Genomic DNA, 20,994 nt, shown 5'->3' with positions numbered 1-20,994 from the left:
AAAATGCCTTTCATCAGCAATTTTCAGTCCTTATAGTCTTCCTTCTCATTCCTGAATCTGTCTCTTGCCCGGTTTTTTGTGTTTTTTTTGCGGTACGCGGGCCTCTCACTGCTGTGGCCTCCCCCTTTGCGGAGCACAGGCTCCGGACGCGCAGCCTCAGCGGCCATGGCTCATGGGCCCAGCCGCTCCGCGGCATGTGGGATCTTCCCGGACCGGGGCACAAACCCGCGTCTCCTGCCTCGGCAGGCGGACTCTCAACCACTGCGCCACCAGGGAAGCCCGGAACCCACAGTTTTTAATGCCGAAGTCCATATATCTAACCACTAGAGTCTACTATGTTTCCCATCCACTTCTACTTATCAAACTTGTTCATGTATAGTGGACACTGTCCTGATCAGTTCTCTATTGACAGTTCACTCACACTTGCTGGCATTTTGGCCATCACAGGGGGTCTCTGACTTCTTGGTCAATTCTTAGGTGTAATAGTATTGATTCCTCCCTACCCAAATTTAAGATCTGCTCATTGTTTTTGAATCTATCTTGCTGGATTGTGTTGTTTATATAAATACATCATGCTAGGTTTTGTTTATATGCTCTTTCTTAACTGTTACTCTGAACTCTTACTTTCCAAGGTTCTCTACAATCATACCTTATTTCTCAGTACTCCCAAACATGGATCAGCAGTACAAAGTGAAGCTGGTCACTGTCCTGTTTAGAGCTATGACAATTCTCACATCTGTGCCCTTGCTCTTTCTTGTTTGATGTGCCTCTTTCTTCTCTCTCCTCATCTTCAAATGCTATCCTGTTCATCAAGGATCACTTTAAATCCCTCTGTAAAGCCTACCTAACTGCCCTCAGCTCTATTGCTCATAATTTTCTCTGAATGTAGGTAGCACTGCATTCTCCTGAAACATTTAGACTGTAATTCCGTGTTTTAATTATTTCTATAAATGCTAGCCTGTATGATCCTGGATGTAGGGACCATTATTTATACAGTTCTTGCCTTCTGCAGTCTCAGGCACTACAGGGTGATAACAACTAAAAGAGTAATAAGGAGGGACTTCCCTGGCGGTCCAGTGGTTAAGACTCGGTGCTTCCACTGCAGGGGTTCGAGTTTGATCCCTGGTCGGGGAACTAAGATCCCACATGCTGCATGGTGCAGCCAAAAAAAAGCATTAAGGAGATGAAGGTTATTGCCCTGATCTGGTATTGAGGAGTCTCATACAAGCTCTCTGATACCCATCCTCTGTTTTTTATAGGTAAACAGTGCTATGTAAATGCAAGGTCATCAAACACCTTGAAGAGCGTTAGCTTATAATTCATAGGCTAGCAGATGTCCATCAGGAAGATGAAAATAGGATGTGCACCTTGGTGCTTCCGATAGTCCACTCTGATGACATTTCATTTTTATAAACCTTAGGACAGTACCAAGCTATAAAATAAGTATAAATGTTGACTTTCAATAAAGAAATTGTGACTGATTACAGTACATGGGTTACCAACAATGGATGCCAGAGGGCAGTAATAAAATATAAGTCTTGTGGCTTCCCTGGTGGTGCAGTGGTTGAGAGTCCGTCTGCTGATGCAGGGGATGCGGGTTTGTGCCCCGGTCCGGGAAGATCCCACATGCTGCGGAGCGGCTGGGCCCGTGAGCCATGGCTGCTGAGCCTGCATATCCGGAGCCTGTGCTCCGCAACGGGAGAGGCCACAACAGTGAGAGGCCCGCGTACCGCAAAAAAATAAAAAATAAAAATTAAAAAAAATTATATATATATATATGTAAGTCTATATACAGTTTCACTTATAAATTTAGGTGAAGAAATTAATATGCCATGCTGGTACTGCACTGGTACAGTGAGGCAACTACAGTTAAGGGGAAAGTGAATATAGAGCACAGGTGCTTAAAGCAATGCATAAAAGCAGCAGAGGTCAAATCAAATAATTCAACAAATGTTTATCTAACATTTTATCAACAAGAAATCTAAAGTAAGTGAGTTTCCTTTCAGTAAATTTTCATAACTTGATGCACCACAAAATGCTGACACAACTTTTGACTTACATATTATATCACGTAAAACAGTTTGCAGGCTCTTTTTTTATTCTAATTCTTTAAATATTAACATCAGCAGATACTAATATTATTATTCTGAACCTGGATTTGCATCATCTGAAGTATGGCTGATAGGCTAAATATGAGGATAGGAAAAAATAAAAAGAGCACTTCCTAGGTGAAAACTACCTTCTTTTATACCCCAAATTGGTGAAAAATGCTTGATCCTATCAGCGCTGTATTTAGAGAAATAGGGAGGAATGGGAGAAAGGTTAAGCTTCCCCCAACCTGCAAAAGAAAACAAAAAATGCCCAGCAACTGAAAGCATCTTGAAAACCACTTAGTAATACAGAAACTTACATTTTAACAAAAGCAGGAGTAACGTTGATTCACAATTCTCCTTAGTTGTGAACGCACCTAAAAACCTGTTTATAAAGCTGCAGATATAGTGGGAAAGTCTTTAAAAAGATCCCAGTAAAACATTCAGCAGATAACACAGAACACTTATAGTATTACTCATCATATTATTATTCAAAGCTCTTACTGTTTAACTATACAGATAGAGCACATCGCTACACATACTTTATTCGAAATTCAGCACCATGAAACCACTTCTCTAAGAGGTCAATACAATAATCTCTGATTGATCCAGGAACTCTGGCACTGAAAGCGTGCATAACACAAGGTAATGATGTCGTCACCGAGGGACGACAAGAATAGAACCCAAATCCCTTGACTCCCCAGCTTGTGTTTTCCACTAATTGTGCTCCTTTCTACTCATTCGGGAGCATCAAGTGTGAAGGGCTGGAAAAGGGAGTGGACACAGATGCGCCAGGGTCGCGAGGTAGAGACCGCCCTGAAGGTCCTCAGGAATCACTCTTGGGCACTTGCCTTTTGTTTCGGCTGAGGACGATGCAAGCGGCAGCAACCACCGACCCGTGGGACCAAGAACTGGAACTAGGTACTGCCCGTGGCGGTAACTGTCTCTTCCTCATTTTAGGCCTTTCCTCTTTCCACCGCTCCCTCGCGGCCAGCCCTAACGTGCTCTCCCCCAAGCTCAGCTCCGCTCTGCACTGGAGTCCCCGCTGTCTCCTAACAAGATGCGGCCACGCTGCATCCGTCCTCCACCTGGCCCCGCGTCCAGTCCTTAGGAGGGGTGTTGTGTGTGTGTGTGCGCGTGTTTGGTGGGGGAGGGTTTCTAGCGCCACAAGAGCTTGCCCTAGAAAATGAGCGCTAATCAAGCGTCAGAAATGGGCTTCAACTGTTAGCAACTTTAGAGATGGGAACGGGGGCAGATAGCCGTCAGCTCTGCCTGGGTCTATGCAGCTTGTCACGACAAAGCAAAAAGGAGACCATATACACAGAGCCTTTCTCTCTAGCTGGGAGCTTCATACAGCTCAACCATCCCCCGGGCAACCTCCCGCTGGAGGACGCCTTCTAGAGCGCGCGTGTTTACACTTTTCCTGGATCGGGGGGACGGCGACCGTAGCTCGCGGACTCTGGGGGATTCCAAACCGTTACTCCGCCCGCCGAGGTGGGGCCAACCCAACGGCCGAGCCTGCGCAGTGTGCCTTGCAGGCTCCAGGGTCCCGGCGCACTACAAGTCCCAGAAGGCAATGCTCCTCGGGGCCGGCAGCCGCCTTACCTGCTGCGAGCTTAGTCCTATGGATACTACCGGCTTTCCCCCTCCCCCGTTCCCGTCGGTCTCCTCTCCACAGTTAAAGGCTACTTCCTTTGGAAGCACATTTAGAGGAAGCCTTAGCAGCCTCCACATTGAAACTCTCTGCGTACTCGTTCTTTCTTTCTCTGCTCGAATTATGCCTGACTCCCTCACCGGAGTCGGCTAGCGTACGAGAGACAAGGAAGCCTTGGGAGGCCACAACCCGGGAAATCTGGTTACACTTCCGCCTCCCAGGCTCCGGAAGGTATCGCGCACGCGCTCCCTGCGACTCCGGCGCGGTTGACTTCCGCTCCCACTGTGCCCTGCGAGCCGAATCATGGATCACACTGGTAAGGAGGCGGAGGCAGTGGGGGTCCTGGTTCCATGCCCCCTGGCCGGCCTGGGACTGGTCGCCCAGCGAGCTTAGGGGGTTTACGCTCGCTCTACACCATTGGGTTGTGGCGGCGAGAAAGAGATCTCACAGACCCCTCCGCGTGTCCGACCAGGGCCTGCTACTTCCTGGCCTACCCTCCGGTGTGGTACCTACAGCCTCGGTGCCGGCAACAGCCGTTCCTTCTCTGCTTCTGCCGGTCTCCGAGCAGGGACGGCGGGCGGCGCGGGCTTCGCGGGGAGGAGAGAGCGCCGGCTCTTTTTTTGCTCATTTTGGGTCCTCTGCCCTACGTTATGGGGACTGGCGGGTAGATTCCAGTCTCGGAGTCGGGGAAGCCTCATTACGCTGGGAGTCGATGCGCGAGAGTGGGTTGGAGACTTCCTGCTGTCTCAGTCAGCTTTGGGCGGGTGCTCCGGTGGTCATCGCCTGTCGTTTTTGTCTCTCCGGTTTTTCATGGACTAGAGGTGGGAGAAGGGAGTCAGATATGGTTTTCGGAATCATACCGGGAGCAGCTTTTCTGCTTAAGCCCAAAGCATGCCCCGCGCTTCGGCTGTGGTCCTTAATCATCAATCTTGAGCTTAAAATCAAGATAGTCTCATTCCTTTCTCCAAGTAAGAATGGCTTCACTCTTTGTTATGTGTTTTTTGGCTTTTGCTTCCTTGTGGTTTTTGGATATTGAATGAGTGTATTTGGAGTTAGATACTGCTCCGTTCAGTTCTATCAGCCATATTACAAGTAGGGGGAAAAAGGCTTTTTCCAGTATTAAGTATTGTTTAGGATTTCTCAGTCATCAACTGTCTACTTAATTTCATATATATATGTATACACATATATATATAAATACGTTATGTGTGTATGTATACACACATATAGATATATATACACACTCTTCTAGGCTTGGAAATGGAATGGTAAAGAAGACGGACTGAGTCCCTCTCCACTTGGAGGTTACGTTCTATTGGAAAAGACAATAAACAAGTTTTTAAAAATACTTAAATGTTTACAGATTATGATGAGTGCTTTGAAGAGGGTAAACGGGTGCTCTGGTAAAGACTATTAGGAGTAAGCTTCAGAGAGGGTGGTCAGGGAAGGTCTTTCTGGAAAAGTAACATTTGTAAGCTGAGATCTGATGGATGAGAGGAATCCAGCGTGGAATAAATCACGAGGAAAGCATTTAGAGCAACTACAAAGACTCTGAAGGAGGAAAGTTTAGAGAAGACCAGTCAGCTGCACCTAGTTAACTAGAGGGAAAGAACCGGAAGATGGAAAGGAAGGCAGGAGTCAGGTCGTGCAAGACTTTGAAGTCCATGGTAAAGATTTGAATGTTATTTTAAGTGCAATATGAAGCCATTGAACAGAAGTAGAGGAGGAACATAATCTCTTTTTAAAAACATAATAGGTTTTATGGAGAATGGTGTAAGAGAAGGCAAGAATAATAGAAGAAAACTTAGGAGGTGATTGCAATAGATCAGAAGGGAAGCTTGGCTTAGTGAAGGTGGCTGGTTTAGTGAAAAAGGGAGTGGGCAGATTCAGTGAATCTTTTGGTGATAGAACTCAAACAGGCACTGGTGGATTGGTTTGGAAGCATGTGAGAGAAAGGAAAGGTGCCTAGGGTTCTAGTTTGAGTGGTGTCCATTACTGGAAGACTTGGGAGAAAAACACTTTTTTTTAAGGAGCAGAGGTGAGAAATGGGAATTTGGGAACAAGATTTTGGACTGCTCAGTAAGAGATGTGTGTTGAGACATACAAGGGGAGATGTCAAGTGGAGATCAGAGGGAAGTTTGATTGGGACTTAGTACCACAAATCACTTAAGGCAGAAGAGAAGAGGGCCTAGAGCCAGGCTCTAAGGAACTCTAGTGTTTGGAAATTTTATAGAATTGAAAATCTGGGATCTTGGTGTTAGGGTAGCAAACATGCCACTTTAGCAAATGTTTTTCATTTGAGCATCTTACTGGAATTTTGGGAGTCAAGCAGCTTCCACAGTTTAGAGAATGTTATGTTAGGAAATTGTAATGTGGGTGGGTGTGTATCTCCATATTTATTATCCTAGTTCTCTAAGTTAAAAGTTTGCCTAAGTAAGTAAAAGTCATCTGAACATGAAAATATTCACTAATGAACCGACCACTTAAAAAATTAGTTCCTGCTCAGATATCCCTGCTTAACACCAGCTTCTTTTTTGTTCTTTTAGTTAATTTCATTATACGGCAGTGTCCTTAGTGTTTCATATCAGGAAATGGTATAAAATGCTGTACATTGATCGTGATTACAAAAGATTCCGATTTTCATGAAATTCATAAATGTGCATTCGGTAATTATTTGAATCACAAATAAAATCATTGGCAAGTGAGGAAATGCCAGTTAGCCAGTGAATTGAAGACATTATGACAGGATAGGCATCTCAAAAGGATGTTTCTAATATCAAAGGATTAATAGAGGCCCTTGGGGAAATTGATGAAACCCTCTAATGTTATGCAAAAATGACTGGTTTTGTAATCTTGCTGAAAAAGTTAGTCATAAAATAAAGGCTATCCTGTGGTGTTTTTATAATAGAATTTTGCTGGAAAAATTACTCCAGGAAACTCCTACTTAACACTTGATTCGTTCTTTGGCTATTCTAAGAATTAGCACTTAGTTGTAACTATAACCTAAATTTTGTAAAAATATTTCTTGGTTCCTTTAATTCAAGATAAAATTCTACACAAATCTTTTAAAAACCTATATAATATAATATAAAAGTGTTATGCCTTTTTAAAGTGGATTTCACTTTATATGGCCAGTTCTATCCTTAATTCTCACTTTGTGTAATATCCAAAGACTTTTGTTGTTAGGGCTTTATGTTTGTAGTTGTCTTATTCAGAAGGAAATTATGCTGTATGTTCTGATTCTTAATAAAACCCCCAAAACCCTAAGACAAACCCAGAGTGATGTCACTATTAACCGCTGTACTTTGCTTATGAACTTGCAGGCTGAGGCAGGCTGCAAGGTGTTAGAGGGCAGCAGGCTCTGGAAAGGCAAAATAGGCTAAACAAGCCACAGTAGTGACCACAGGTGTCCAGGGTGGTGTGAAAAGGACTTGTAGTAATGAAATGTTGGTATTTTGATCATTCATCAAGGTGAAACCGTTAAGAGTCCTTTTACTATCTGAAGGACAGCACTGAACTGTCTACAACAACTTGCTTTTTTTAGCTCAGTGGAAAATCAGGAATATACCTATTGAGCAAAAAAAAAAAAATTCGTTCTGTCTTATCTGTCTTTTTGCTATTACATCGCTTGTAGGTATTTTTACATAAATAAGCAACTAGAGTGAAAGCAGATGAAATACATTATTCAAATTGTTAATACATTTTGTGAAGTGTTGAGAGTTGATCAAGTTGGATTTATCCTAACTTTAACTATCCATGTAATCCCTTTTCCATGAGTTGTCTTTTTTGAGGGTTAGCTATTATGAAAGTAATAATAGAAAGTAGACTGAAAGATATTTAAATTAATAATTAAGGACCGATTTTGAATTTTGTTCTGTCCTTCAGAAAGAGTGCAAATCGATGTGAGTTCAACATGTGTCTGTAATTCTAGTACCCTTGGAGATCATTAGTACTAATTAGGATAACTACTTCCAAATTTGGCTTTACTGAATTTAATGTGGACAGTTTGGCTATCACTCTGGATTGTACTGTCTAATGCAGTGAGAATTACACAGCCTTGTTCACTAATTGTCATGTTTAAAACATTACTATTTAAAAAAATTATTTGCGTTTCCTATTTTAGGGCATTTCCCTTTCTGTCTTTAGTAGGTAAAGGTAAATATTTTCTGGATTGTAATATCTTGTCATGGACTTGAAGAAAAGGTGGCTTTTAACCTTCAAATAGAGTCAGTTCTATGAAATAATGCTCCTATTACTCATGGGGTATGAGTGAATTTAAATCATAAGCTAGTAAGAGGCAGGGATGTAGAAAGTTTCAGTTGTTTAGGCCAAGTACAGAAAACTTACTTCCTCCTCAACTATAATTTTCCATTACAGTGCTGACCAAGAATAACACAGTCACATGTGTACATCTAGAAATGTTATAGCACAAGTACATTAGTGCGTGTTTTTACTACTAAAGGGTGCAATAATTTTTACTATATTCCTGAATGCTTTTTAGAAAAAGAACTTTACACTTAAGAGAATAATCACATCCCTAAAACTAACTTCATTTTCAATGCATTATTTATTTAATTTTACCATTGTCAGTGTTAGTTTTGTGTTTCCAGTATTATTGATTGTCCTGATATCGATGCAGATTACTAAATTTACTGAGTGCCTACTTTGCATACTTGATGGAGATAGTGATGGTTTTCTTTCTTTTTGTTCTTCTTCCTTTACTTTTCTTTTTCTTTTTTTAAAAAACCTCTTATAGTTCCAAGACAGAGGTTCTTATCTTAGGCTCATGAAGGGTTTTACGTTTCTGTAAATCCCTCTGGAAAAATGCAAAATTTTTTTGTCCATTTTTTTAGGGAGAGGTTCTGTAACTTTTGTCAACTCTTTAAAGGTTCCATATCTCAAAAAGCATTGCTTTAAGGGTTTGTCCAAAATAGAGAAAATTAGTACTTGAACTTATATAGCATAGTATTTAAAATCAGAAACCAGATATTCAGCCCTTGATAATAATGTTGGGTATGTTGCTTTAATACCTGTGGCAGAATAATCTTCAAAAAGAAAAACTAAAAGAAATTGCAACTTTTTTTCTAACATAGACAATGAGTTACAAGGCACTAATAGTTCTGGATCATTGGGTGGTCTTGATGTTCGAAGACGAATTCCTATAAAGCTCATCTCCAAACAAGGGAACAAAGCCAAAGCTTCACCTCGAACTCCAAGGACTATAAACAGGATGCCTGCAAAGGCTCCAGCTGGTGATGAAGGTAATTTGTTTAAACTAATAGGTCCAAAAGTCTTTCTTTTATATCTGATTCCACCAATAAGCCATGTGATTTTATTTACCTTTAGTCACCTCTTTTTTTATCTTTTATACTCTCTTCCTTCTTCAGTCTTTGACTTCTCATTTTGGCATATTTTACTTTTCTCTCCCTTAAAAAATATTTTTGGTTTATTTTCTTGTTGAAAGTAACACTGCCTATTGTTTACAAATATCTAAACAGTATTGCAGAAAACATAAAAGTAAAATTGTCCCTCTCCCCCCATAATTATTCTCTTCCCAAATAATCCCTGGTATGACTTTTTCATAGTTACTTTATAACTGCCCTTTTTTCATGCAAGATGCATGTGAGATTTTGCCTTCTCAGTACATACAGTTGTATCTCATTTAAGAGAATAGGTTTAGGTATTTCACTTACGGACATACCATAATTTATTTAACAATTTTTCTAATTTTTTGCTGTTAAAAACAATTTTGTAGCAAATATCCTTGTATATGTACCTTAGTATGTATATTTTGTAGAATTTAAACTTTGCATGAATTTGGGCATCTTAGAACTTGGTGGATTTTAGAATTTGTACATTTCAGAATTTGACAGATGTTGCCAAATGGCCCTTTAAAAATAGTACATCACTTTATACTCCCACACCAATATTGGTACTATTAACCTTTACAAATTTTTGTTCTGATACACATTTCTTTAATTACGAGTGGGGTTGTATATCTTTTCATAGTACTGGTCATTTCTTTTGCCTAGAATCTACCTGTTCATTTCCTTTTCCCATTTTTTTTTCTGTTGTCTTTCTCTTGATTTTTATGAGTTCTTTCTTTGTAAATTAATACAATTGTCATATATTGTATATATTCTCCATTTGTCTTTTGAGTTTTATATATAAAATTTTTATTGTAGAAAAGCTTGACGATTCTATGTAGTCAGATATCCAGTCTTTTCTAGTGTGACTTCTGGGTTTTTTGTCATTGTTAGAAAGGCCTTTCCCCATTTCATGAGTATAAAACAGTTTTCCCATCTTACCCTTTAGTACAGGGTCAGCAAACTATGGCCTATTGGCCAAATCCAGTCCTGTTTTTTTGTAAATAAACTTTTATTGGGACACACATCCATGCCCGTGGCTGCTTTTTTTTTTTTTTTTTTTTTTTGTCTGTACGCGGACCTCTCACTGTTGTGGCCTCTCCCGTTGCGGAGCACAGGCTCCGGACGCGCAGGCTCAGCGGCCATGGCTCACGGGCCCAGCAGCTCCACGGCATGTGGGATCCTCCTGGACCGGGGCACGAACCTGTGTCCCCTGCATTGGCAGGCGGACTCTTAACCACTGCGCCACCAGGGAAGCCCCTCGTTGCTGCTTTTCACACTATATTGGCATAGTTGAGTAATTTCAGGTATGGCCTACAGAGCCTAAAATATTTACTTAACTGGCCTTTAAGCAGAAAAAGTTTGCTGACCCCTGCTTTGGAACTTTTATAGATATGTATTTGGTTATTAAAACAAAAAGGGGGTATGGGCTTGAAGTGGAAGGGAATGAAGAGATAACTGAGAGGAAAAGGATAGAAAGGGGATTTTAGCAGGGGATTTTAGCTTTTTTGCATTGTTTTACTGTTACACAAGAATTTATTTATATATTACTGTGTAGTTTTTAAAAAGTATTTAAAAACCAAAAAGGCCAAAGCGGGGGTACACTAGGTTATTGATAGAGCAGCAGCAGCTGGTATGTTATCTATACAAATATATATATAGCTTAATGATGGGAGTACAAGTTGAACTACTCTGAAAAATGATAATGTGCTCCTAACTTGCTTGGCTGTTGTTCTGTTCAATAATTTTTTGAGTTTTTGATAAGTAGAAAAGTTAACTTTCCTTATTTTCAGTTTTAGATGACAGCAGCTTTTATAAGGTATAAATGGACCATATAAGAACCTAGGGTCACTCAGATGTAACTTATAAGAACTCTGCATTTGTGTTGGAGGTAATTAGATAGCAGTACACTGGTATGTATGTCTGTATCAGGTTCAAAAAATTCTTGCATCTATGCGTGTGTGTCTGTCTCTGTTTGTGTCCGTGTGTCTGTATGCAGATGCTGTAATGTAGCCATGTGGGTAAAGTTAAGACTTATGTGCTTTGGCTACTCTGTTTACCAGTTCTAGGGCCAAAAGAGTCGTGAGAAGGCTGGCACCTTGGAGGGATAGATTTGTCTTCTCAGCTTTACTTTAGGTAATTGGATTCTACCTAGAATCCCCATAAGACTGTTTGCTGGTTTTCTTTTCTTTTGTATGAGATGAGAAGAGTGCCATCAACTTTTTAATTAGGTCAGAGAAATTGAAATTGAGCCCATTTGTTCTTCATATTGTTTTAAGTTTATTGATATTGATATATGCAGTGTAGGGGAGGATACTTGTAAGTAGATATGATATAAATTCTGCTGTTTGCGTGATTAACCAGAGAGAGGTTTCAGTGGAAAGGATGAAGTATGAATATGTTGGATGTTTCTAAAATCAGGCTCAGTTTAAAGCTGAAGAAGAGGATACCTAATTTACTAAGTCGTAAGAAGAAAGTCTGCAGAATTCTTTATGTTTTCACTAATCCTTTGGCAATAATATCAGTTTCTTACAGCATAATACCACTTTTATAGATAGATAAGAATAAATGGTGATAAGTATATTTTATTTGTGTAATAATCATGATGATAATTAGTAGTTTTATACTGGAAATAGTTTGGTGAATTAATAAGAGCACTTGAATGGGAGAGAAGAGATCTGAGATCTTTTCCTAGCTCTGCCACTGATCTTCTCTGTGTTGAGTTATTATGATCTCCAGTACTGCAATATTCTCAGTCATGAGAGTTGGACTACATGATTTCCAAGATCATTTCTAGATGGTGCTTTAAACTAGACTTGATTATCTTGTTCTTAGAAGAGCTTTGAAAGGTGTCAGTGAATAGGTCTATTTGGCCATGTACATGTACTTCCAAAATGAAATTGAGATGTGAAAAGTTAATAGGTAACACTTTCTTCTCTCAGAAGGATTTGATTATAATGAAGAAGAACGGTATGACTGTAAAGGGGGCGAACTGTTTGGAAATCAGCGAAGATTTCCTGGACACCTTTTTTGGGACTTTCAGGTATAACTAAAAATAAAAAATTTTATTAGAACAATAAAATATTTTAAATACTATATTAGAACAATTCAGACTACGTAAAGAATGGTATGAACTTTTATTATAGTTATATCTTTCAGTACTCATAAATCATTTGTTTATTAACGCCCTATTTCACTGTTTCCAAAAATAATCTGAAGTAATTTTTAGTAAAGTCAAGTAAAATCAATAACCATTAACACTGTTTAAGGGAATAAACCCCCAAGACTGATGGTGGCCCAACTAATGTGGCATATGTGGGGATTATACCAAGAAACCTTCATTTCTAATTGTTTTAATAACTTTTATAAAATACTAACCAATTCATTGTGTAAATTATGGACGTAAGTTTTAGAAATGCTTAAGGAAAATGTAATTATATCATTTCAACAGATAAACATCTTAGGTGAAAAGGATGATACACCAGTTCATTTCTGTGACAAATGTGGATTGCCTATTAAAATCTATGGGCGAATGGTAAGTATAAATTAAGTTCTGTTTTTGTAAATTAAATATTTGTGTAGAGGTAGGAATCTGAAATTTAAGTAGATTTATTACTGTTTAGTGATTAAATTTATAACATTTTAAATAAGTATAAAATAGCTAGGGGAAATTTGGGAATAATATTCATTTAATAGAATTATCTTGACAAATTCTTTAATTGCTTGTAAAATATTAATTACGGAAACTAATTCTGAAAACTAAATAATTTCCTTGGACTGTTTGATACCTGTTAGTTTACATTAATTCTAGTTTATTAGGGAAAAATTTTTATTCTTTCCCTTGTTCACAGAATAAAATCAGTTATTCATTTCTGAAGGCTATAATTTTTAATATAAAACTGAATTAATAAAGATTATTTATGATTTCTGAGAATTGAATTCTAAACGTTAAAAAAAAATGCAGCCCTAACTGTAATTTAATAGTAATTTTGACGTATAAAAAGATAGTTTTAGGGCTTCCCTGGTGGCACAGTGTTTGAGAGTCCGCCTGCTGATGCAGGGGACACGGGTTCGTGCCCCGGTCCGGGAGGATCCCACCTGTCACGGAGCTTCTGGGCCCGTGAGCCATGGCCGCTGAGCCTGTGCATCTGGAGCCTGTGCTCCACAACAGGAGAGGCCACAACAGTGAGAGACCTGCGTAGCACAAAAAAAAAAAAAAAAAAAAAAAAAGATAGTTTTACATTTTTGTTGGAAAAAAATTTGAATTCAGTGATACATCTGTGATGGTGGAGGGTGTGGATTATGCACTGTTGCTTTGCTATATAACACAGCTAAATAATGGTAATGGCCTGTGAGTTTTAAAATGGCATAACATCATTTTACTGTGTCCTTCTGATTTATTTTTAAATATTTGTAAGTGTATTAAGACTACCAGGGAAGAAGGCTACTTATATTACATTAGAAGATATTTGTTCTTTTCCTGCCTAGGAATACTTTCAGGAGATACAGGATTAGTTAAAACATTATGCAGTATTCTTCAGGAGCTTTTAACCTGTAGGGACCATGAATGTGTAAGCAAATATGCATGTATATGTTTTTTGAGGAAAGGGCCAAAGTTTTCATCACATTCTCACAAAGAGCTTTGTGACTGAAAAAGGTTAACTGTTACTTTTATGTAATTGGTACTTAATAAATGTTCATTTTAACCAAACAGTTCTCAAGTGCCTTCTATATCTAGGTCACTGTGCTTACTGTGGTTTTTTTTTTTTATGGAAGTATTTTAATTTGTTCTAGTATGCTTAACTGTAACATGTCTCTGTTCACAGATTCCATGCAAGCATGTTTTTTGCTATGACTGTGCTATTTTACACGAAAAAAAGGGAGATAAGATGTGTCCAGGGTAAGATCATCATTAAATTTTTAAATAATAAAGTTTGTGATATAATGATTTATAATCTAGGTTAAAGGTTAGGGTGTGCTATAGACTGGTGGCTGGATATCAAATATGTAGACATGGCTCATGTTTCTCTTTGAGCCTAGAGTTGGCCTTAGCCTTCTCCTTAAGATAGGGCTAATTAGCTATTATCAATCAATTCAAATTGGCCGAAATACGAGTATATTTGCCATCAAAAGTTAGCGTTATATAAACCCAAAATAGTTATTTTCTTGTTTTAATGGGACGCTAGAGAGGTAGTATCACGTAGTGATCGAGAGCAAAGACTCTGGAATTAGAATTCCTGTATTCAAATCTCTATTCTCTTATTTATTAGCTGTGTGACATAGGTGATTTCTTCATCTGTAAAATAGAGCTAATAATAGTACTTACCTCCCTGGGTTATTATTAGAAGTAAATGAGTTAATACATATATAGTACGTAGCATATAGCAAGTACTATGTAAGTATAAACTCTTATTTATTACCTTCAAATCTGATTATTATGTCTTGAATATATCTTAGAACACCATCATGTTCTAAGATAGACTCAGACAAGTTATGACAATCTAGAGTGTTGGTTGATAGTGATCTATTTGGGGATGGTCTTGAAGGATCCAGAATAAACTATGAATTTTTATATCAATTTAGAACCCCTGATAGAAGGTTTGAGGAAAGCTTTGAGAGAAACTTCTTTGGAACAACTGTAGGCTTCCTAGATTCCTTATAACCTGTCAGAACCTATCCCAAGGGTTGTAGTATTAGTGGATAGCAAAGCTATGGACAATTGTAAGGGATAATTTTCTTTTATGGTGTCGGAAGATTGGCATCACTGAGAGAGAATGGATGATTCATTGACAAACCAGCGCCAACTAATTCTTTTGGCATATTTTTTTTTTTTTTTTTAAATCTTGGCATATTTTTAATAGCCCTTTAAAGTCACAGATTATAAAATTTATAGTGTGAGTTTAAAGAGTATTTCCTTCCTAGAATTATAATTCAGAAGAGTTATGAAATTAAAAGTGCATATTCACTGTTTGCCTTATTTTCTGTAATGCCTGGTTTTCCAACACGGTGTACATCCACTATATAGTTAATTTGATTGCCTCATTGGGATAAGGGATTTTGGATGTTGTACAACACCATGTAGAGGACATCAAAAGGTTTTCTCTTTTATGTAAGTGTTCTAATGTTAAAATTTAAAAGGGAATTTAGTTTTCAGGGTGTTCAGTGTAACTCCAGTAAGCATCTCACTGGTTGGCCCTTAGGTATATTAGAGCATAAGCCTATTTGGATTAACAGACCCAGGTTAGAAAGTGAAGAAATGGCAATCCAAATTAATGTAAATACTATATACTAATGATTAAGCATCACCCAAAAGAAGTGCCTCACATCCCGTTACTGTGGAGATATTTCAGAGCTTACAGCAAGTTAGAAGCAAAAAATAAGAAGTGTGCCAAATGGCCACTAAAGGGATGCCTCCTAGTATCAAGAAGGAGTACCAGCCTTCAGTGAGGAAGGAAAAACAGACACCACTCAAAATCAAGAATATAGAGCCATGTAATATAGTGTCATATGACCTAACACACATATTCAATGATAACAGCTTATACATGTATGTGCTTAACTAGTCATTAAGTCCTGTCATTTTCACTGTTTCATTGATGTTACAGATACTCTTTTAAGTAGGGCGAAGTAGATACAATAACATTGTGAGTTAGGTTAGATCTTTGAACCCCATTTTACACCCATTTTACAAATAAAGAAACAAAGTTTAAATGACTTCACCGAGATCTCAGAGCCAGTAGTAGATCCCAGTTCCAATTCCTAGTTCAGTCCTCTTTCCGCTATTTCAAGAAGACTCTAAAGGCAAGAGTGGATTAAAAATAGTGAGTGAAGAATAGTTACAATTTGACCCTGACTCATTAAGAAAATATTGAGTTAAATTTAGTGGTTATAATTTAGAGAAGCAGGAGTGTGTAATACTTTGTAGTAGTAAATTTGTCTGACAGTTCAGAAAGACCCCTTGAAGGGACTCTTGGTGTTCAGGGTTTGAATTTAATTTGTTTATGTTGTTTAATGTTAAGAACCTTGATGATTAGGATGATCCTATTTATTTTTGTAGTTCTTACAGTTCTTCCACTTGGTGTCTTCCACTTAGTATTATTTGCGCAGAAAATAATACTCAATAAATACGGTACAAGTTTGAATTCCATGATTGTGACAGATCATTTGGTTTGCCCTTCCTGGATTTTTCTTTGCAACTGGGTGGAAAGCATAGAATTGTTTGAGAAAATCAGATAAATTCTAGGTCTTGGGAAGAAGACGTCTTTTCTTAAAACATACTCTGTTTGATAAACTTTGAATTTTTTTCTTAAGCGTTCTGATGTTGAAAGAAATGCTGTTGCTTAATAGGGAACAGACCACAAAGTGGAAAAGATTAAAGGTTCACTTGCAGTAACTGTATCTTTTAATTGTGAACTTCTGTAGTATTTTCCATAACAAAATTTAAAACTAGTCATATCTTTGAAATTAAGTGCATTATTTTTATAGTCTGTTTTTAGTAAATCAAACTTTTTTCCCCTTCTAATTTAGCTGTAGTGATCCTGTGCAGCGAATTGAGCAGTGTACACGAGGTTCTCTCTTCATGTGTAGCATTGTTCAAGGGTGCAAGAGAACCTACTTGTCCCAGAGAGACTTACAGGCTCATATCAACCACCGCCATATGAGAGCTGGAAAACCTGTTACCCGTGCTTCACTTGAAAATGTTCATCCTCCTATTGCCCCACCACCAGCTGAAATCCCCGATCGTTTTATAATGCCGCCAGACAAGCACCATATGAGCCATATTCCGCCAAAGCAGCACATCATGATGCCACCACCTCCTTTGCAGCATGTGCCCCACGAGCACTATAATCAGCCACATGAGGATATTCGTGCTCCTCCAGCAGAATTGTCCATGGCTCCACCTCCACCTCGCTCGGTCAGTCAGGAAACCTTTCGTATTTCAACAAGAAAACACAGCAATTTAATAACTGTCCCTATTCAGGATGACTCAAATTCAGGTGCTAGAGAACCACCACCTCCTGCCCCAGCACCTGCTCACCATCATCCTGAATATCAGGGTCAACCAGTGGTCTCGCACCCTCATCATATTATGCCTCCACAGCAACATTACGCACCACCCCCACCTCCTCCACCACCAATAAGCCATCCAATGCCACATCCTCCCCAGGCCGCAGGTACTCCTCACCTGGTGTATAGCCAAGCTCCACCTCCACCAATGACCTCTGCTCCACCACCAATCACCCCTCCCCCTGGACATATTATGGCCCAGATGCCACCTTATATGAATCATCCTCCTCCAGGACCTCCCCCCCCTCAACATGGTGGTCCACCTGTAACTGCACCCCCTCCTCACCATTATAATCCTAACTCTTTACCCCAGTTCACTGAAGATCAAGGAACTCTGAGCCCTCCATTTACACAGCCAGGGGGAATGAGTCCTGGTATATGGCCTGCACCGAGAGGGCCACCTCCTCCTCCACGAATGCAGGGTCCGCCTTCTCAAACCCCACTTCCTGGACCACATCATCCAGATCAGACAAGATATAGACCGTATTACCAATGATAATAGTATTTTGAACTGAAGATATGATGAGGAAACAAACTTATGTATAGTCAATCTTTTAATTAAGCTTTGACTGTTTGGGGAAGGGAAAGCGCCTCTTACTGAGGTGGCTGTAAAACACTTAGGGTCTTGTCTCTTAAAATGGTTTTAAATCTTGACCTTAGGAGTGATTTCAAGTACTATACTGTAGTGCAGATAAGTGGCTCAGTTGAGCACAACTATATTTTAACAAACTTTCTTCCCCTAGTGTGGTAAATTGACCCAGAGGTGACCATTTGTAAAAAATTTGAAAGAAGTTTTTCGTCGTTCCACTTTCAAAAGTATTGCTTTTGTTAAACCCAATGTTTAGTTTTTCTTGTGATACATTTTGTTAACCTGTGTAAAAGGATTAAATTTCAATATGGTTGTAAAAATGCTATTTTTATGTGAATTTAAGTGCAGCCACATAGTGTTTTTTAAACCATATGTTTTACCACTAATTTCCCAAAGTTATAATAAAATCCTAAAAGTAAAAATCTACTAGAATTTACTGCAAGGCACACTGTTAAATGGTAGAAAATGATTTCACATGTTAGGCACTGAAATTTTGAGGTATATTAGGTGTATAATGCACCTGACTTGGATGCCTTTTCATTTGTAGGCAGCCTCAGGAACACCAAAATACATTGGAATTCCAGTACTAAGAAATATTTATGTTTGTAATACTGAAAGGCAGTGTTCGTTACTTGGAAAGTTACGGCCAAAGTAATCAACTCTGTAGGCTCCAAGCTGTTGGGGATGCTGGCACCCATTAATGCTTTTTAACTGAATGGTTGGAATCATGTGATGCACCACAGATTAATCTTAAGTAACGTTATTTTATAGAACTGTTTAAATGGTGTGCTTTAGATGAAGTGTATTCCTCTCTACTCATTGTCTTAAACTAAATATTTAGGGCTGAATAGGCTTTATGTAATTCCTCATTTCTTGGTAGAATTTGATCCCATGCTTAAGTGGGTTCTTGTTTATTGGGTTTTAAACTATAATTTGAATGCCATGGAGAAATTTGAATAATGTATTAATGAAGGACATTCTTGTAATCACATACTTGTGTTGCTCAGGTTTCATTACTGTGTGATAAGGTTTTTCCTCTAACTTGACATTTAAAAACTATTAATGATTTCCTGTTTCTTTTACTGGTTAAGCATCTAAAACGTGGAACGTTTTAGCTTGGAGTCAACAGTGAAGACTACCAGATGATTTTGTATTGGAGAAAAGAAAAGTAATCTAAATTGTGAATTTCAGTGCTTTATAAGGTGTCTTTGGAGTCAGCTTTTGCATTATAGGGGCTTCTTACAGTCCAGCTGAGATGACCACTTACAGTTTATACAGAAACTCATATGTATAAATCAACACTCTTAGGATATTACTATATATCCTTTGAATAAACCCCTGTGAAGTACTTCCTCCCCCCAAAATGGTGCATAACATATAAACATGAAATGTGTAGTATGCAGATGCCATTTATTAAATAGTTAGTAGTGTATAAATTTAGAACATTTCTTTTTGACAAAGGGTGAACTGATTGCTAATTTACCATTTAATTCTGTCAGGAACAGGCAAAACAACTTCTCATCTTGGATAATCAGATGCAAAGTTATCTATGAACTTAGAGCTGAAGTTAGAAATAATTATAAATGGCCCTTTCAACCGTGACCAGCTGAAAATAACTAATACACTTTTTTTAAGTGAAGTACGTGATTTTTCACACCTAGCAATTTGAGAGTCCAGTTGTTAATGCAATATTTCTAGAGAGAAATTGTTATCAGAAGCATGGGAGTGAAATAGTATGAAATGGTGGTGAGTGCATCTATCATATTACTGTAGGTACTTGGACTGTGCAAACTTGATTCCTTTTCATGGCCCTATTTAGGAGCTGTTAAAATACTCTTGTTGAAAATCCAGTACCATTTTTTGGTTTCATGTAATAGGAAATAGCCGAATTCACTTTAAAGCTTCTCAACTATTTATGAAGAGCTCACCTGTTTTAATGAAATTCACTAGAATTGAATGTGGCATGAAACCACTTAGCCTATGTATTGGACAAAAAAAATTAATATCATGGTAAAATTCCACATGTTAAGAGAATTCTTGTAGGCTTTTAAAAAATGATTTCTTTTTGGTTAGGTTTAAGAAATATGTGTTATGCAGGAAGGCAGATCAGATGAAATGTGTTGTAACAGACAATTTTTTAAAATGGTGTTAGACTTGAATTCATCCAGTTATTGTTTGAATGAGGGTGGGTGGGTAGAAGGATAACAAAATTACTGTTAGTGTTTCTTTCCTTAAGGAAAAAGATGTGAATCCCAGCCTTATTTCAGGGAAGCCTTTGAAGCTATGATGGACATAAGTCTAAATTAAATGTATGTATATTTCATTATATTGCTCTTAAGACTACTGAGGTGGCAGTTTAATTCTTAAAAACAATAAAATGAAAGCATAAATACTATTTTGCCTAGATGAATTTTTACCTAATGATGACACATTTGGGAGATTGCAGAATTTTTCTTGTTCATACAGCTTTTACAGTTAAAATAGATTCACCTTTTTGGAGATTAAAACCAGCAAGTTGAACATTAACATTTCTAAAGTGGTATGATTGTTCAGAGTATTCTATAGTATTTTGGGGAAATATCAGTTGCAAAGACTAAGAAACTACTTAATATCCATCTTGCCCTGTAAAAATCACTTGCTCAAGTTATCGTATAAATACTACCACTGAAATATAAATGCAAAAGATAATTTGACCATATTTTTAAACTCAAAATAGGTAACTTTACTGTATGAAGTATACAGAGCTGCTTTATGCTTTGTTCTTACTAACATACTGTAAGAGTATCTTTCATACATCTTTCTGGAAAAACTGTATAGACATATCATAAAATTCTTGAAAAAGCGTTACAAGTACGTGGAAAAATCTCACAAGTACCTGAAACAAAAATAAACTTTTCTGACTATTAGATCAGCCATCAAATTGGTATATTGATGTTAATTGAGGTTTGACATAATCATACTATATTCCGGCTGAAGTGGCTTTATTTTTCTTCACTGGTTTTTGTAACTGTAATCTGTTCAATTGTGGCCTAGACCAAGCCGACTTTTCTTATTACAATATATGCACAATCTAATAAAGCAATATTGGATATACTAGGTTTAAAGGGGAAAGAGAGGTAAGCCAGTTAAAATACTTGGTAATGATACTAATAAAAACATTTGAATTTTCAAACATGTTTTGATTCATGCCCCTTCAGTTTTCCATCTTTGAGGGGAAAAGTATTAAGG

The 20,994-nt window shown here is 38.1% G+C and overlaps 1 protein-coding gene across 2 annotated transcripts; it reads left to right on the top strand.

Moving 5' to 3' along the window:
* The first annotated feature begins 4,022 nt into the window (after positions 1–4,022).
* On the top strand, positions 4,023–20,877 carry CBLL1 (Cbl proto-oncogene like 1). 2 transcript variants are annotated; one of them, XM_060020246.1, is made up of 6 exons: positions 4,023–4,060; positions 8,838–9,005; positions 12,056–12,153; positions 12,562–12,645; positions 13,937–14,010; positions 16,638–20,877. In XM_060020246.1, exons 1-6 carry the CDS (start codon positions 4,048–4,050, stop codon positions 17,671–17,673), a joined length of 1,473 nt encoding a protein of 490 aa, XP_059876229.1. In that variant the 5' UTR covers positions 4,023–4,047; the 3' UTR covers positions 17,674–20,877. The 2 variants fall into 2 exon arrangements, with proteins under 2 accessions (XP_059876229.1, XP_059876228.1); XM_060020245.1 differs by having other exon boundaries at positions 12,053–12,153.
* Positions 20,878–20,994: the final 117 nt, after the last annotated feature.

Source organism: Delphinus delphis, chromosome 9 (assembly GCF_949987515.2).
Source record: "Delphinus delphis chromosome 9, mDelDel1.2, whole genome shotgun sequence".
NCBI classification, from domain to species: domain Eukaryota; kingdom Metazoa; phylum Chordata; class Mammalia; order Artiodactyla; family Delphinidae; genus Delphinus; species Delphinus delphis.
Note: the sequence above shows the minus strand (reverse complement) of the source record. Positions and strands in the feature narration are given on the sequence as shown.